The 16600-nt window shown below is 32.4% G+C and overlaps 1 protein-coding gene across 1 annotated transcript in view; it reads right to left on the bottom strand.

The window, feature by feature from the left end:
- The window catches only part of LOC111382067 (serine/arginine-rich splicing factor RS2Z33-like), an 8700-nt gene extending 4945 nt beyond the window's left edge, over positions 1-3755 (bottom strand). The window contains exons 1-7 of the mRNA XM_023005931.1: positions 3567-3755; positions 2276-2391; positions 1538-1577; positions 1315-1410; positions 948-1144; positions 483-578; positions 7-272 (exon numbers count right to left, since the gene is read on the bottom strand). Of these exons, the coding sequence (XP_022861699.1) occupies positions 7-272; positions 483-578; positions 948-1144; positions 1315-1410; positions 1538-1577; positions 2276-2385 (805 nt within the window). The 5' untranslated portion in view covers positions 2386-2391; positions 3567-3755. The remainder of the gene's footprint in view (positions 1-6; positions 273-482; positions 579-947; positions 1145-1314; positions 1411-1537; positions 1578-2275; positions 2392-3566) is intronic.
- Positions 3756-16600: the final 12845 nt, after the last annotated feature.

Here is a 16600-nt window from a genome sequence, read left to right on the forward strand (position 1 = left end):
CAGGGCTTTCCCTTTCAGGACTAGCAGGACTTCGGCTCGATTCCTTGGGACTTTGACTGTACCTATTTTGCTCAGACATTATTTCCTCTCTGATGAGAAAGGGACTTCCTCTTTCTCTAGGGCTGTCTCCATCAGGTGTTGGGCTGCGCTTCCTTGTTTTGGAGGGAGGAGTGCCACTGTTTAGCAAGGGACTTCTGCTGATGCCTGGACTCCTCGATCTCCTTTCTTCGTACTCAACAATTTTCCCTCTTCTGGGAGGGGACCTCGACTGGCTGGAAAACATAAATACAACACCAAGGAACATATAAATGTCAAAAGTTGAAATCTTCAGAGTACTAAATCACTAGCAAATATAAATACAAAACCAAGGAAAAGATAAATGTCTGCAGTTGAAATATTCAGAATACTAAATCATTGAAAAATATTTCCCGAAACTTTTCTCATGTTGGTTTTTAAAACTATATCGAAGAAACAAAACTAACCTGTAGCTACGACTTCGGCTGAAACTTGGACTCCTATTCCTGCCACCGCGAGTAGAACGTGATCTGACTGGCGAATGTGAGTAGCTCCGATCTCTTCTATAAACATGAACAAATCAAATTAACAAAAAACTGAACATGCCCAGATAAGAAGGAAACGACAGCTTCATCAATAAGTGTAGGCAGATTGAATTAAGCCCTTGTTTGAGCCATATTATTTGAATGAAAATGTATTTTTGAATAGTATATTGATGGGAAATGTGTAGTTAAAAAATAAGGAAAAATTTTGGATTTGCGTGTAATATTATTTTATTAAAGAATGTGTGGTTGAAATGATATCAAATCACTGCTGAAAAATGTATTTTTTTTCAAATAATGTGGCTCAAACAAGGCCTAAGTCAAAGAAACAACTTGTGCAACCAAGACATGTAAAATTGAAAGCTTTACTATAGGCTAACAAAGAAGTACTTGAGCTTCTGAGGACTGTTCTGGCAGTTCCTTTCAATGTGGCCTCTTTCCCCACAGCGATAACACTTATTCTTCCAGTCTCCAGCCTTGCAATCTCGGGCCCAGTGGCCATCAAGACCGCAGTTAAAGCAGCGTCCAGCACCAGGAGCAGGACCCCTGCCAACATACTCTCGAACCCCTCCAGGTCCACATGGTACCTACACCCGCATGATGCAACATTAGATGTGTGAATATACATAAAAAGAAAAACCACGGGAAAGTACTGCAGAGGGGCAGCATAAAGTGCTAAAAAGGTAATATTCATCCAAAACCCACCAAATCAAATCATAAAGTTCAAATAAATTTAAAAAAACACAAATTTACATACCCCTTTTGCAAATTCCACAGTAATGCGACTCCCATCAACATCTCTTCCATCCAAGTAATATCTAGCATCATCAGCGTCTCTTGGATCACTGAATTCCTATAAAATAGGGTAGAGACAAAAGCCAAACACAGGAAACACAATTTCGTAATTTAAATGGATAAGATGAAGAATATTAAGATACTTGATAACAATCCTAATAAAGAAAATTAGTGATGATACATACCACGAATGCATAATCTCGCTTCATATCCACATCTCGTACTCTGCGGAAATGGTTGCCAGAAACAGTAAGGCCATCATAACTTACTATGCACTGGGATTGCATGAAAGTTGGTCTTCAAGATGAACTAAACACCATTGATTGTTGCAAATTCCATAAAATAATGCAAAGACAATAGAGAAACAATCGCCAAAGGCTCCTAACAATCGGCAAGAAATCCCATCAAGTCCACCCTCTCACCATTGACCACCATGTTAGGTAAAGGCTCAGAAACCTTCAACAGAATCATTCGAGTTAAACTCAGAGGCACCTACAACACATTTTCCCTTCACAAATAACATGATTACAAAAATGCGCCTGAGCAAGAATTGTGCTCAGAAAGAAACAGCATTCTCACTTATAGATAGATAAGTAGAATCAAACCCCTCACAGTGACAAACTTCTGATGTAGAAACCAAAATAGAGGAAAGAATTATATATAGAAAGGGTGAAAAAAAATCACGAATACCATCACATAACTGATAACACCATATACGCAACTTTGAAGAGGAAATTTTAGTTCTCGGAGGAAGAGAAGACAAGGTTCCTGTGACAATTAGATACGTCCTAATAGGTTCATTTTGTAGCAATTATGTCCCCATCATCCCAATCTTCCAGAAAGTAGCAAAATGAAAAATACAAGAAATAACTGCATTGCCACAATATTGAACTACCACATAGAAGGCCACAATATTTAACTACCTTCCATATTTACTGAAGACATACTCCAAATCACGGGAACGAGTCCTTGAAGATAAGTGACCAACATAGAGGCGAGTGTTGCTGCCATATCGATCATCATAACGAGGCATTTTTATCTGCAATATCAAATTTAAAGTCAAGAACTAGAGCAATGACAGAAATAAAAATGACTTCAATTGATTAATGAGATAAAAAGTAAATATCATAATCCAGTGTATGTCGTATATAAAGACGTATGACTACAACTACCATACATCAGGAAGCAATAATGATGCAGCACAACAAAACCCTTTTCTCTTCGACAGAAGTACAACTAAGGTTAGATGTGACCAAATAAGAAGTAAACAAACTATACTAAAAAGAGCAACTAAAAAGAGCATGGTCATTTAAGTAGTGCTCTATTATTTTGGATATTTGTTGGCTAGAGATCTAACATTTTTACCGTGCTTCTAGTGTATATAAATGCAATCCCCATACGAGAAACGATAAAATAGACAAGGCTCATAAAACAAAAAGGAAGGGAAGAGAAAAGTGGCATGCAAGCGAAAATGAAATTCTTGAAACAAGAATAAAGTTGAAAAACTCAAAAATTTGTAGAAAGTAATTTTATTGTATTGAAAAATGGGTGATTGAAAAAGTGTACAAAGATTTTCTTAAATTGAAAAATTAGTTCCCTAAACCTAATGACTAAAGTAATAATAATCCAAAAAGGAATAGAAGGGGAATCCTATCTTCTCAGGAAAGAATCATCCTATTCTAATCAAGAAAAAAAATAAAGAAATCGCATTCTCAACAAAAAAGAAGAAGAAATTCTATTCTAAACAAGAAAGAAAAGATAAAAATTACAACTAGAAATCCTATTTATAATAGAATTGTCCAAAAAGAGCAAAGACGAAAACGTTAAATTCTTTTATATCTAATAAAACTGCACCGGTTCCATAAAAGTTGAAGACTCGAAAATAACAAAGATTAAAATAGTCAGAAAGGAGGGCAGACCATTCAATTTCCCTAATTGCAAGACGCAGCGAATCAAGGTAGAGAAAAATTGCGATAATAATTTAAAAAATAAAAAACTTGAACGCCTAAAATAAATAAAAATAATTACACCAATTGAAAATTAAAAACATAAATAAAAATTAGAATAAAATCTAGCCTCTAAATAGATCATTTCACAATACCAGAGAGCATGTAATAAAAATAAAAACAAAATCTTACGACCGATTCGTTACCAAATAAATAACGAAGATTAACGTGGAATGTCCCGTACAATTAGGAAACACGTAAAGATTACCTCTTTGCAAGTCCCAAATGCTGCTGACACAACCCTAATTTTTCAGTTTAGCGTGAGAAGGAATCCAATCTCGTAGCTTTTATACCACGAACTGACATATTTCGCGTAATCGTAGGGTAATAATAAATCACAAAAAAAGGCCAAAAGAGGGGTAAAAAAAAAAAAAAAAAAAAAAGAGGGCTAAGACGGATCATAATATTTGTAGAAAAAACTCAAAATAATTAGCACAAAACGTCCTCACATTTTTTTTTGAAACATTTCATCTCTATTTTTACGTACAGCACAATTCAACAAACAACCAATCCAAACATCCAATTTAGAGATAAAAATTGGTAGAAAACAACCCCAATTTTTTGCGCCTTATACAAATCAATTCCACCACTTTTGGCGACACTCATGGCCGCCCACTGCCGTCGGTCATCTCGCCTTATCTACGCGAACGGCGTAATGGATTAACATCACCAAAACAGGCATTAAATGTTGCTGAATTTTTTGCAAAACAAGCCTGGTTCGTGGGCATAATAAGGTAGTAGCACAACCAAGTCATTTCTATTTTAATTTAGATTTTATTTATTTATTTATTAATTTTTGTTACCCACCTTGATCTTTTCGATATTTTTCCAAGAACTACTAATAGCATATGCATGGTTCCAACATTGGCAAAAGAACATAGCAACAAAAATAAGTAATCTCGACATGGGTACAAACAATATGTTTGTTGAAAATATCTACTATCAAATCTGCTATGGGATGCATTACACTGAGCACTGTTAGCGTACACCTTCCAACCCCCATACAGTAAAGGTTCTAAGGTTTATACATTATTTAAGATATCAAAAAGAAGCGATTGACAAATCTGATAAAGACTACATGCCTTTGGGAGATTATGGACCTGTCGATTGGGATGAGGACATCACACTTATGGGAAATGGTCTTCCTCTGTTGAATGAGAGGGTAATTGCAAAGTATTACACTAAACTTGCCAATTTGGAAGAGTGCAATATATCTGTTGGAGATTGGAGTTATTGGAGTGAATTCAAAAGGTGGAAATACAATCCACTTGAAGGGGTTGAAAAGAAAGATTCCTCGTTGTCTGTGGATTTTGAATGTGGATTAATCAATCAATCAAAAAAAATTTCAACAATCGCAGAAGAGCCTGAAGTGAATGACAACTTGATCACAAAGGAACTAAACAAAGATGTAGAAATCAATGAAGATGAAAACTACATCCATTCATCCAAATTCATTGATTATATGGAAATGAATTTGTGATTAAGTCTGGCGAAGAGATTGAAGTCTACATTGTTGAGTTTGAATTGGATGGCATGAAAAGATCCTATTACATTGAAAATGACAATAACGAGAGCAAAGCCAAAAGAAGAAAAATAGACAAGGCTTCCAAAGCCTTATTCAAAGTTCCATGATACAATTGCCAAAGTCAAACTAATGACTATAAACGAACGCTTCTTGGGAGGCAACCCAAGCAATTTATTTTTATTTATTTTTCTGTTTTTGATTAATAGGATAGTTTAAGTTATTTTACAGTTTTTTATTTAAGAATTCATCAACCATATCCCCGTCTTCCCTTAGATTTATAAGTAGTCAAGTTGGTTATTAGATATTTGAGTTAAGTAACACTTGTTCCATGTATTTAATATCTAAAATTTGATTTTTCAAGAACATGACGTCGTAGAACAATCATGCCAACTTTGACGAGGAGAAATTGGATAAATCACAAGTTTGGGGGAAAAGCGAGAAGAAGCGCCTATAAATTCAACATCAGAGCACCAAACCGTTGTTGGCAATTCAAACAATTTAGGAAAGTCCTTCTATTTCTTTTAATTTAACATTGAGGACAATATTTAGTTTAAATTTGGGGGAGTATTTAAATTGTCTAATTGCCTTTATTTTTTTATTTTTTTTATTATTGCCTTTTTTGTGTGATTTTGTGTGCAAAATTTTTATTTCTATTTGTTCGTGTGCATTTTTTTTATTTCTTAATTAATTGTGTGCATGTTTAAAAATTAAAAAAAAAAACAAATAAAAAAATTCGCATTTTGCATGCTTGTGTGAGTTAGATAGCTTTGTCAACGTTGATATGTGTAATTGAGAACATGCATCGGTTTATAGATTATGAATAAGTTGTGTTCGAGTTAAATTTTTGCTTATCTGTGTGAAACGAAAAATATTTATGCACATGAGTTGATTGTGGCGTTATACATGAGTAGGTTGATACATATTTATAGGTTGGATTAGAGGACTTAGATACTAAACCCAAACAACCTTTAAATATTATTATACCCTTAAATCAAACATAGGATGGCTGGATGATTGTACTGTTGTAGGGAAACTTGGAGATAAATGTGGATTCCGTGTGTGCTAATTTTTTGTGTGGATGTCTGAGATTAATAGGATGAAAATTGAGTGAAAACCTTGAGTTAGAGGTCAATTTTCAAGAATAAGTGTTTGATAAGGGGCATTGCACTAATCATTGTTAAAAAAAAAAAAAAAGAAAAAAAAGAAGATCCCAATGAGGACAATCATAATTATCTCATTGTGAATCGTCTCTTCGTAACCTTTATGACTCGAGTGATTAAGCCTGTAAGTGTTTAAAACTTGATGCCATAAAGTCGTCTGATTTGGGTGTCATCGGCCTAAATGTCGCTACAGGGGTCATTTAGAAAACTTAATGTAGAGACATCCGCACAAAGAATGATTAAAGAATAAATTTGTATAGGAAAACATGGACATCACGTGCATTTATTAAGCCCTAAACACTTGTTTGAGAGGATTAACCTTTTGATGAGGGGTTAGTAACTTAGTTGATTCCTAGGGGTTGAAGCAGTCAAAAATAGGAGAATCTTCATTTATGGACACGCTAAACTACAATCAGTAAAATCTAACTAAATTTGAGCGGTGTAAGAAATTAATATTGAGAAATTAACCATAGATCACACCATGTGGAAAGTGAGAAGAAAATAAGTTTAGGGGTTTGCGATTATTATGAGTGGAGTAAGGAAATAGTTGACTTTTAAGGTTGAGAATTGGATCAATTTACTATTGTACAGCGTTGCACTTAACTCTCTCCACACACACACCCGTTTTGCATTGAGTAAGTGGGAATTTAGCTTGTGCATTATAGCTTTGAAGTGATTCGTGAATTTGACACTATGTTTTCAATCCTGAGCTATGAAGGCAAAGTATCTAGCACAATGTGTTTTTAAATTTTAAGTGATCTCGTGTGCTTTAATTGAGTTTTTGTGTTTGTTTGTTATTCTCTTTAGTTTGTGTTTGCTCGAGGACAAGCAAAATATTAAGTTTGGGGGTATTTGACGAGTGTTCTACACTCGTGATATTCATGCCACCTAATTTGTTATTTTGCTAGTCTTGAGAGTGTTTTAGAACATTTTAATGTGTGTTTTGATATTGTGATGTAGATTGATGAAATTGGAGGAATTAAGCAAAAGTTGGCAAAATTGGAGAGAATGGGCCAAATTGTAAAAGATCAAAAGTTCAGGGACTAAAATGTAAATAATCCATACTTGTATCGAACCTTGCCATGAAGATCCGAGAGTGTTAAGAGTCAATTGGATGAGGAAAGATGTCAAATGGATCAAATTTAGACAAAATGTGATTACAAATCAATTTCCAATCGAAAAGTTATGCTTCAGAATTTCAGCCTCATATTGAGACCCATTTCTGACATAGCAAATGATTGAATTGGAAAATTATGTTTGAATAAAAGTTATATCTCTTTGAGTTAGCTTTTCAACGCATCTTGAATCATCTCAATCGGATATCGGATGAAAAAGTTATGACAAAAATATTGAGAGAGACGAAAACTGCATTTTCCACCTCAAGTGGGCGTCGTGGCGCCCATATTGGGCACCGCAGCGCCCAAGATGTTGAAAACAACAGTGAACGCGGCACAGCAGTGCCCATCTTGGGCGTCGAGGCGCCGCCTGTGCGGAAAAACAGGATTTTATATTTTTGGAATCTTTTCTTGCCCCAACTCAACCCTATTTCGTCCAAAACCCCCTAACATACTATAAATATCATTCAAAAACCCTATTTTTAGGAAGGATGGAAGGGGGACAAGATTGAAAAATTCAACCACACAATTTGAAGGAGGCAAAAAATTGAAGATATCAAAAGGAAGGAGGAACAACATCAAGGAAGAAGATTGAAGATCTACCCAAAAGACTAGTTTTTTCTATTATTTTCTTTATGTTGTTTATTATAATTCCTATGATTTTTATTTATTATACCATGAATTAAACAATTTATCTAGGGGGTTGATGTAGCCGAATCAAGATTATGATTTGATGATTTTATAATTATTTATTTGATTTTCCTGTATATATTTAATTGTATCATGATTTTAATGCTTTCAATTGCCTGATGAATAATTGGATGATTTGATGGTAGTCAATTCCGGTGCTCGAGAGAGTGGGAATTTAGGCGTGATCATAAGAGTGATACAACATAGAATTTATAGGTTTTGAGAGAAATTATAAATCTGTGAAGCTTACTCCATAAAAGAATCGGATCTTTATTAAATTCTTGATTTTCAATTTTGAACAGAGATGTTAGAATTGGGATCTAAGGTTAATTTCTAATCGGTGCTCGAGAGAGGGGGTTAGAAATACATTAAGATTCTTGCTTTTAAATATGGGAAAATTAATTGGAATAATTTGAATTCGTTGAATCATAATTGAAAGTTAGGTGAAATCAATCCTTAGGCCTTCTCATTTGATAATTTGTATTCCCCAAAATTGTTACATCCAATCACGTTAGTTTAGTTTAAATCGTTCATTCATAGAACATCAATTCAATCATACATTCATCTAAATAAAGTAGAAATTGCATAATTATAGTACTTAGTGAAAATTAAATACAATTCCTGTGAGTTCAACACTCTTACTTCAACACTATATTGCAAAACTTGACACCATACACTTGCGGTTAAACCACATTGCATAAAATGCGTGGCATTATACCAAACAATTTTTTTAGCTATCAAGATATACATTATAATGTATGCTTCTTGTTACTTTATATAGCAAGAGTGCACAAGTCTGATAACTAATTGCGCTCAATTAACTCTCATTTTTAGTCGACAATTTTATATCTATTTCAATCACAAATTACTCTTTTGACAACGAAATAGAATAACTAACAGTAGCTCCTTCAAGTATCACAATATATTTTCAAAAGATAATATTGACACCCACTACTAGATCCATAGCATGACCAATGTTATGGCAAGTATACATTATAATATACTTCTATCTCCTAACTCTTAATTGTATTAGATATAGTTTTCTGGATATTTCTTTATGCACTGATGAAGTTTTTGGACATTTATGAAGACTTTTATGGTCACACTCCGATATAGGAGTATCAATAGGATATCAATTCCATATGAGCATTTATAGTATAAAACTTTTGTGATAGACCAAGAAGATACGAATAGTCTTCTTAGCACAAATCATACAATTTGCTAAACCCATATCTTTTCTATCAAAAATTGAGGACAACCATTTTAAATGGTCTCTATACATTCCTTATCATGCTTAGCCAATCCAATGTCATCAATATCAAAGTTAGAACTATAACCTACCATCAGACCTTTTCACAAATATAGTAATTTTCGCCCATATGACAAAATTCTTGTACGAGATTTAACCCTGTTAAAAATTCAAGTACAACTGTCAAGATGACTGTATTAGGCCATACATGTAACTATAAAGTTACCACAATAAAAAAAGGCCTTTAACATGAAATCTAAAAGTCGATTCATGTTGGCCTCATTAATCATTTCTCCATTGAGAATAAAAATACAGTCTCTGGATCTATTTGGTGTAACTCTAAACTTAAATATACTATCGAGGCTAGCATAGACGTACAGAAGCAGATTCCATCATTATTAAAAAAATTTTATCTAACTCAATACACTCACATTGAGTATAACATTTTTTTTTCAAAAAAATGAGCTTTATGTATCAAAAACTCATTAGTCTTCCACTTAACTTTCAAGAATATGAATATTTTAGTATATATAATGTCCACATAGAACTTTCACCATATCCTAGATTAGGTTAAAATTCTATATTCCATACATATACTTCCATCACTTTTCTCAAAGTTCATCTTTTGATTTTCTGAATCAAGAATCATTGGCATTAAATAGCTCATCGATCCAACTCGGAACCAAGAACCATTAAAATTAGATAGTCCTTGGATGGCTCCCACTCGGATAGATAGCTCCCACTCAGAACAAAAAATCATTCATATTAAATGTCTCTTAACTCCCACTTGAAACCAAGTATCATTGAAATTAGATAATTCTTAGATAGCTCCCACTCGGATAGATAGATCCAACTCAGAAACAAATTACTTCCATTTGAATAAGAAGTTTGAATATTCACTTATATATTCAAAATTGATTCATCAATATATATAATATCAATTTCAACGATGTTCTCCAATTGTTTCTCTCTTACTGGAAAATAAGTCAAATGTCACTTTTTGTAACCGGATATCCATCCAAAATTTCACTTAAGTACCTTTTTGGACTACATGAATGTCATCGCGACACATCTAGTTCTCAATAGACTCATGTTCCCATACTTATTATCGAGAACATATATAGTTCATTAAGAGTATATGATAACCCATATTCGGTTATTTACGTGTCCAAAACTTATATATTTTGAAGGTACAAAATTGAGAGAACTCCATTAATTGATATGTTGTAGTTAGCCAACGCCCTTTCCAAAAGCAAATACATAAGTTGTACTACATATCTTCATCTGCATATCTTGAACTCATCAGTCATCATATTCAGCAATATTTCATTCTTTCAATCCAATACACGATATAATTATTGACCATTAAAGAATATTTAATCCAATAAGAGTTTTTCTCATTACATAGATCATTGATATCTCGTGATAGAGATTCACGCTGTCAAACAGTTCTTAAAATCTCCACTTCCATAATATGATTTTCTACTTGACTTCATAAAAGTCTAAATCAATACAATATCTCAAACTTAAGAAAATCGGTCTCACAACTGAAGTGCGTGAATCCATCTATAAATGTAATGAAAAGTAAATTTCCATCTTTATCTCTTTTAATCACGTCCACAAAGAAATTCAGATAGATTTATTCTATGGAAGTTCAGCTCTATAGTTTTGAATGATTTTTTCAACTCAAAATCTCAAACCATTATACAAATATCCAGAACCACAATAAATATCACCACTGTGAGTACGAACAGAACTATCACGTACAAGTTCAAGTAAGAGAGCCCTCTTAGATGAACAATAATTGAGATCAAATTTAGTGAAGTGTTTGACACTATCTCAATATCAAATAGAAGGTCAGTTTCTCCACTTTGCAACACTAAGTTGCAATACCAGTCATATAAAAACTCCATCTTCATTATTCGTACATATCTATTTCGTATTAAGTCAAATACTTGACAATAGACTAATATACTTCTTGATCTCATATGAAGTGGGTTTCTAACCTTTGAATCCGTTATCTACACAAGATAAGATTCAATTTGTATAGTGTTGATACGTAAATAACACTAAGAGGAATATATTCAAGTGCAATATCCTTTAGCTTAACCACTTTCGAGTTAAGAAACTCAAACCATATAGTTGTAGCACTTGAACCTTTATAACATTGATCCTCTACCAAAATCATTTTCATTCACTTACTATCTGAAGTTCTTCTTGATCCCTTTATCAGTCTCCCACATCCTCCGGTATTTTTTCTAGCTCATTCTGTAACGCCCCAAATTCACTACACATTTATTTTTTATTTTTCTTCTATTTAAAAGATTTGAAGTGTCACGAAAATCTTTCTTTTATAGTTTTAGCGAACTTTAGAGCTAATGTATAAATTTTGGCATTAAATCAATAAGGTAAATTCAACAATTCATAATAAAAAAATTTGAAGTTTATCTAGCTTAAAATACTATGAACTAAACTGCCAATTGAACATGTTAAATAACTTAAATATCAAACCTACTAAAATAACATGTACGGAATTAAATATAAAATAAAATTATTCTTGAAATAGAAATTGGCAAATAATTCTATAACATAAAAACATAAATGAGTTCTGCAAATGAGTTTTCTTTGAAAATTACTATTTCTAGAAATTTTACTTGGCAACCCCATGAGCATCTCTCGGTCAATCCGCCACGTGTCCACATGACCCGTTCTAATCTGAAATTTTAGTAAGAGTGGGTATTTTTCAAAAAATACCCAGTAAAAAAAACGTGCATGTTCTTATTAACATGATATAAATATAAAATAACACGGCATACCAACATTTTTGAGATTTAGAGCCAACTGGTCACGACATCTAATAGCTCAATGAATTTCATAAGAATTCATTTATCCCGTAGAATTTACATACTCGGCCAAACGGTCCATCCAGTAGGATTTAACATAAAAATCGACCCGAAGGCCTTAACATATTTCATGCCAAAATTTATAAAAATATCAAGAAAATAAGAATTTACCACTTGCACATTTCTTACCTCGATTTGATACTAAATAAATTTGAAAATATTTTATGAAACAAAATAATCTCCTCTTTTGAAATTTGTGTGTGTTCACGTGTATATGTGATGAGAACAAAAAAAATACTTCTCATGCCTTTTTATACCAAATTTTCACTTAGAATATCAATCACCACACTTCACACGTTGGGCTTGGAGATTAAATAGGATATTTAACATCTTCTTTATTGCAAAACATGGTATCAATCAATGATGGGACATTTTCTAGATTTAATTTAATTGATTATATTAATTATAAAAAAAATTTGGTTGACGTCTTCTGATCAAGATAACTCGAATATGACTAGTCCAAAATTATTTCTTTTTGAGCCAAATTACGTTATTTAGCACGAGCTGCAAAATGAATATAATATCGATATATTTTTATTGACTTTTGAAATACCTAAATATTTGATTCAAAATTACTTACTATAAATTTTTCTCGCGAACAAAATAGGTGATTTATGCAAATAAGCGAGTCACATGTATCACTTCAACTTTTTGGGACCTTGGTGTGACGACAGGGCTCGACATGGACTATTTTATTTACTAAATCACCAAATTAAATTTAGCCCATTTGGAATTAAGATTTAAAATTTGGGATGTTACACATTCAATGCTTAAGATTCAAATTCTTATGCAAGCTAGAACATTGTTACACAAGCATGTCCTCAAAATTTAACAACATCAAGTCGTACGTCTTTTAACTCATCACTATAAATTTTACTCGCGAACAAAATAGGTGATTTATGCAAATAAGCGAGTCACATGTATCACTTCAACTTTTTGGGACCTTAGTGTGACGACAGGGCTCGACATGGACTATTTTATTTACTAAATCACCAAATTAAATTTAGCCCATTTGGAATTAAGATTTAAAATTTGGGATGTTACACATTCAATGCTTAAGATACAAATTCTTATGCAAGCTAGAACATTGTTACACAAGCATGTCCTCAAAATTTAACAACATCAAGTCGTACGTCTTTTAACTCATATAGCAGGTAGTGTCAATAGAGAAAATTGACACTTCAATTTGTAAGTCACAATGACTTTCAAAATCTCATATATTGAGAAGAGACTATTTTGAATTTATTACTCATCTAAAATTAATGTGACCAAAGAAAATGTTAACACTATGCTAACCACCAACTAAGTCACATTTGAGAATAAGATAATTTATAATAGAACTTAACAATTCTAAATGTTCGAGTACTAAAATTCACATTTTTCATGCTCGACAAAGTTCTGATCTTTATTCTCTAGAGTAGTATGACCTACATAAGGTCTTCTATTACGTGGTTGATGTTCTATAAAACATCATGTCCTTCTAGTACATTTAAAATCTTATCATGCCAAATGTTATCGTATTTAGCTTATCACATTTATTAAGGTTAACTACTATAAATTTTGATGTCATGATCTATCAGATTTTTAGAGATATTTTATTTTCAAATCAATGCCCATTTATGCACATATTTAATTCTGCATTGACGCAAATTAACATCTACGGTAGTTCAACGTTAGACACAGAGTCGAAAGTTCACTATTTTCCCAATCATCATCCGCAATCCTATTGTTTCACTATCATAAACTTAATTTTGTAATGCAGAATTTCAAAGGTTCTAAGTGAGAATTGCATTAATTATTCCAACTTCAAAACTTCCACTCAGTTGGTGAATCAAACAGTCCTTGGTGAGATTTTCTCTAAATCTTCCAATCATCGAACTATTACTCAACTGACAATCAATATGCCTAAATAAGAATCTCACTAATCTACTGACCTTAGCATTTATAACAATACATGAGTCATTGGATATCATGTATTTAAATAAAATATGCACATTTATCTAGTAATGTAATTTCATAATGTGCCATTATAACATATATCACGATTATCAACTATGCTTTAATATCTGTTGCAACACAATCCCAACAAATGAGAAGTGACATCCGAATTATCATATTCTGCTTATCACCAAAAAGGTCCCAAAAAATATTCACGTATTCCACTAGGTTATATTTCAAATCCATTTATTTTTAATTATAGTAAGCACGTAGCTTTTTAACAAGTTCCATAACTCTTGTTTCTCTAGCATTCCCTTTAAGGATGCTATAAGTATGCATAGATCGAATAACATATGATCAAACACAAAATTCGAAACAAGTCACAATGGATCACATAACCTAATCAAGATCCACACAACTCATGAACGTACATAAAATGTAGTATTTTAAATACATTCGGAGTATTTTTCATTTCAAAAAAAAAAAAATGAAAAGCCAAAAACAAAAATAATACTAATAACTCTCACTGGGCAAATACCACTTAACAAATATAATTGACCTTTATAAAAATTTTCAAAATTTAATTGAGACCAAAAAAAATATTTTTGATCATCTAAAAATTAATTTTAATTGCACACAAAAATTAAGAATATTTGAAGGACCAATTTGTAATGTTTAGAATTGAAGTCGAGTCTCGCATGCATCTTCATATGAATGACTGATTTATAATCTTCTAAATTGAATTTCGAATAATCAACTTCCAAGAGAAAATAATTTTGGAACCAATATACAACTTTTCAAATTGGTATTGGAATAAACAACATTCAAAAATAATTTTGGGACCAACATACAATTTGACATTTGGTATAATCAACATTCAAAAAGTGTGGGGACCAACATGAAAATTCTCAAATTGAAGACATTCAAAAAATGTGGGGACTAAACTGCAATTTCCTAATTACATTTGGAAATATTTGAAAGTGTGAGGACTAACATGAAATTTGCCAAATTTCATCTACAATAATTGAGGGACCAACATGCAATTTTCAAAAATTTGAATCCCACTCCACGGCAACAGTTTCTGTGTGGTTTTTTTTTTTTTTCCTTCTTCCTGGTTACTGTTCATCATCTTCCCTAAAAAAACAGTTTTCTCATATTTTTCTTAAAACTTTGGAATGCTATAACTTTCTCAATTTAAGTCCAAATTTTATATTCTTTATATTTTGGAAAGGTCTCGAGAAGATCTATCCAATCATATAGATGGACATCTTAGAGTTTAACGTACAAGAAAATATCACGCGATGAATTTTCAATTTTCTAAACTAGGGTTCGATTTTACTCCCAAAATACAACGCCAAATAACATGAAGTTTTTCAGATATGTTCTCCACAATATCATGAACATACAGTGTAAATTTCATGAATCAATACAAAGTACATGAAAAGTTGCCATTAACGACATTCAAGCTTTAAAAGAAAACTGAAATTCATGCATTTCAATCACTCTATGACATTTTTAGCATGCGTTTTAGCAAGAAAACAACTTACTTAGGTTCTGATACCAATGTAAAATGTATTTGCATACTTATAACCGAGTTCCAAATAATGATAGTTACTTGAAACCACAAAATCAAGGTTGAATTACTTGCCTTTGATTCGCTTGCTTTCCACACCATCTTGTACCTACCTCTTAGTTGGAAATTCGATCACAATGGAAGGAATTTGATAGCGACAATTCAAGAACCTAATTTGAGATGTTATATTCCAAAAATCAAGTTTTTTTCCTCATGGGGAGGTTAACTTTTAAATTCAATTTTCAACTCCTCCCTTCAAAATCTATTTCCGTGCAAACCGGATCGGGTCAGCCCACCTGGGCTATCCGTTTTCTTCCAACAAATAGTATTCAAAATATTATTTTAGAGAAATAATGTCCATCAAACAGGGACTAAATAACTTGAAAAATTATCTCAATTCCTACTTTTTAACTTTGAATTTCAAAAATCATGTATTGATAATTTTTTCAATAAAGCAATGAGCACATGAAAATTTTAACAGAACTTGTACCGACAATAATATGGCAAAACATGATTGAGCTGTTTTTTCCCTTTTTTCCATCTTCCAATAATGCGCGCCATGAGTTGTCCGTGTAATTTTTTGTCAAAAAATTCTGTATCAGTATTATTGTTCAATATATTTATTCATTTTTTTTATTTTTATATCAAATCAGGTATATCTACCATACCCCCACTAAATCTAACTTGTTGGGAATCTACTTATACATGCACAGCGAAAAATTAAAATAATTTCGATTCCCATCGAGGATCCCTTTGTGTTTAGATAGAAATCGTGATAAAGATTGTACCTTTAAAGAATTCTGAAAACTTTTTGCTTTTCTCTTCGTTCCAGAAATCTTGATTTGCCATCCACAACTGTCCAATTGTCCAACCTCCAACGGTAATCCACACAAAGAACAAGATTGCAGCTACTAGGATTTTTTTTCTTGTGCTAGTAAGAATAATGAAAAACCATCTGGACCTCAAACCCTAGCCATGTATTTATATAAACCCAAACGGGCTCGGCCCGGTCTGGTCCAATATTTAATTAATCAATTTAATTAAATCCGGTCCGTGAATTAATTAATCCAATTAATTAATTCGGGAATA

This window comes from Olea europaea, unplaced genomic scaffold (assembly GCF_002742605.1).
Source record: "Olea europaea var. sylvestris unplaced genomic scaffold, O_europaea_v1 scaffold2429, whole genome shotgun sequence".
In the NCBI taxonomy this organism is placed as follows: Eukaryota; Viridiplantae; Streptophyta; class Magnoliopsida; order Lamiales; family Oleaceae; genus Olea; species Olea europaea.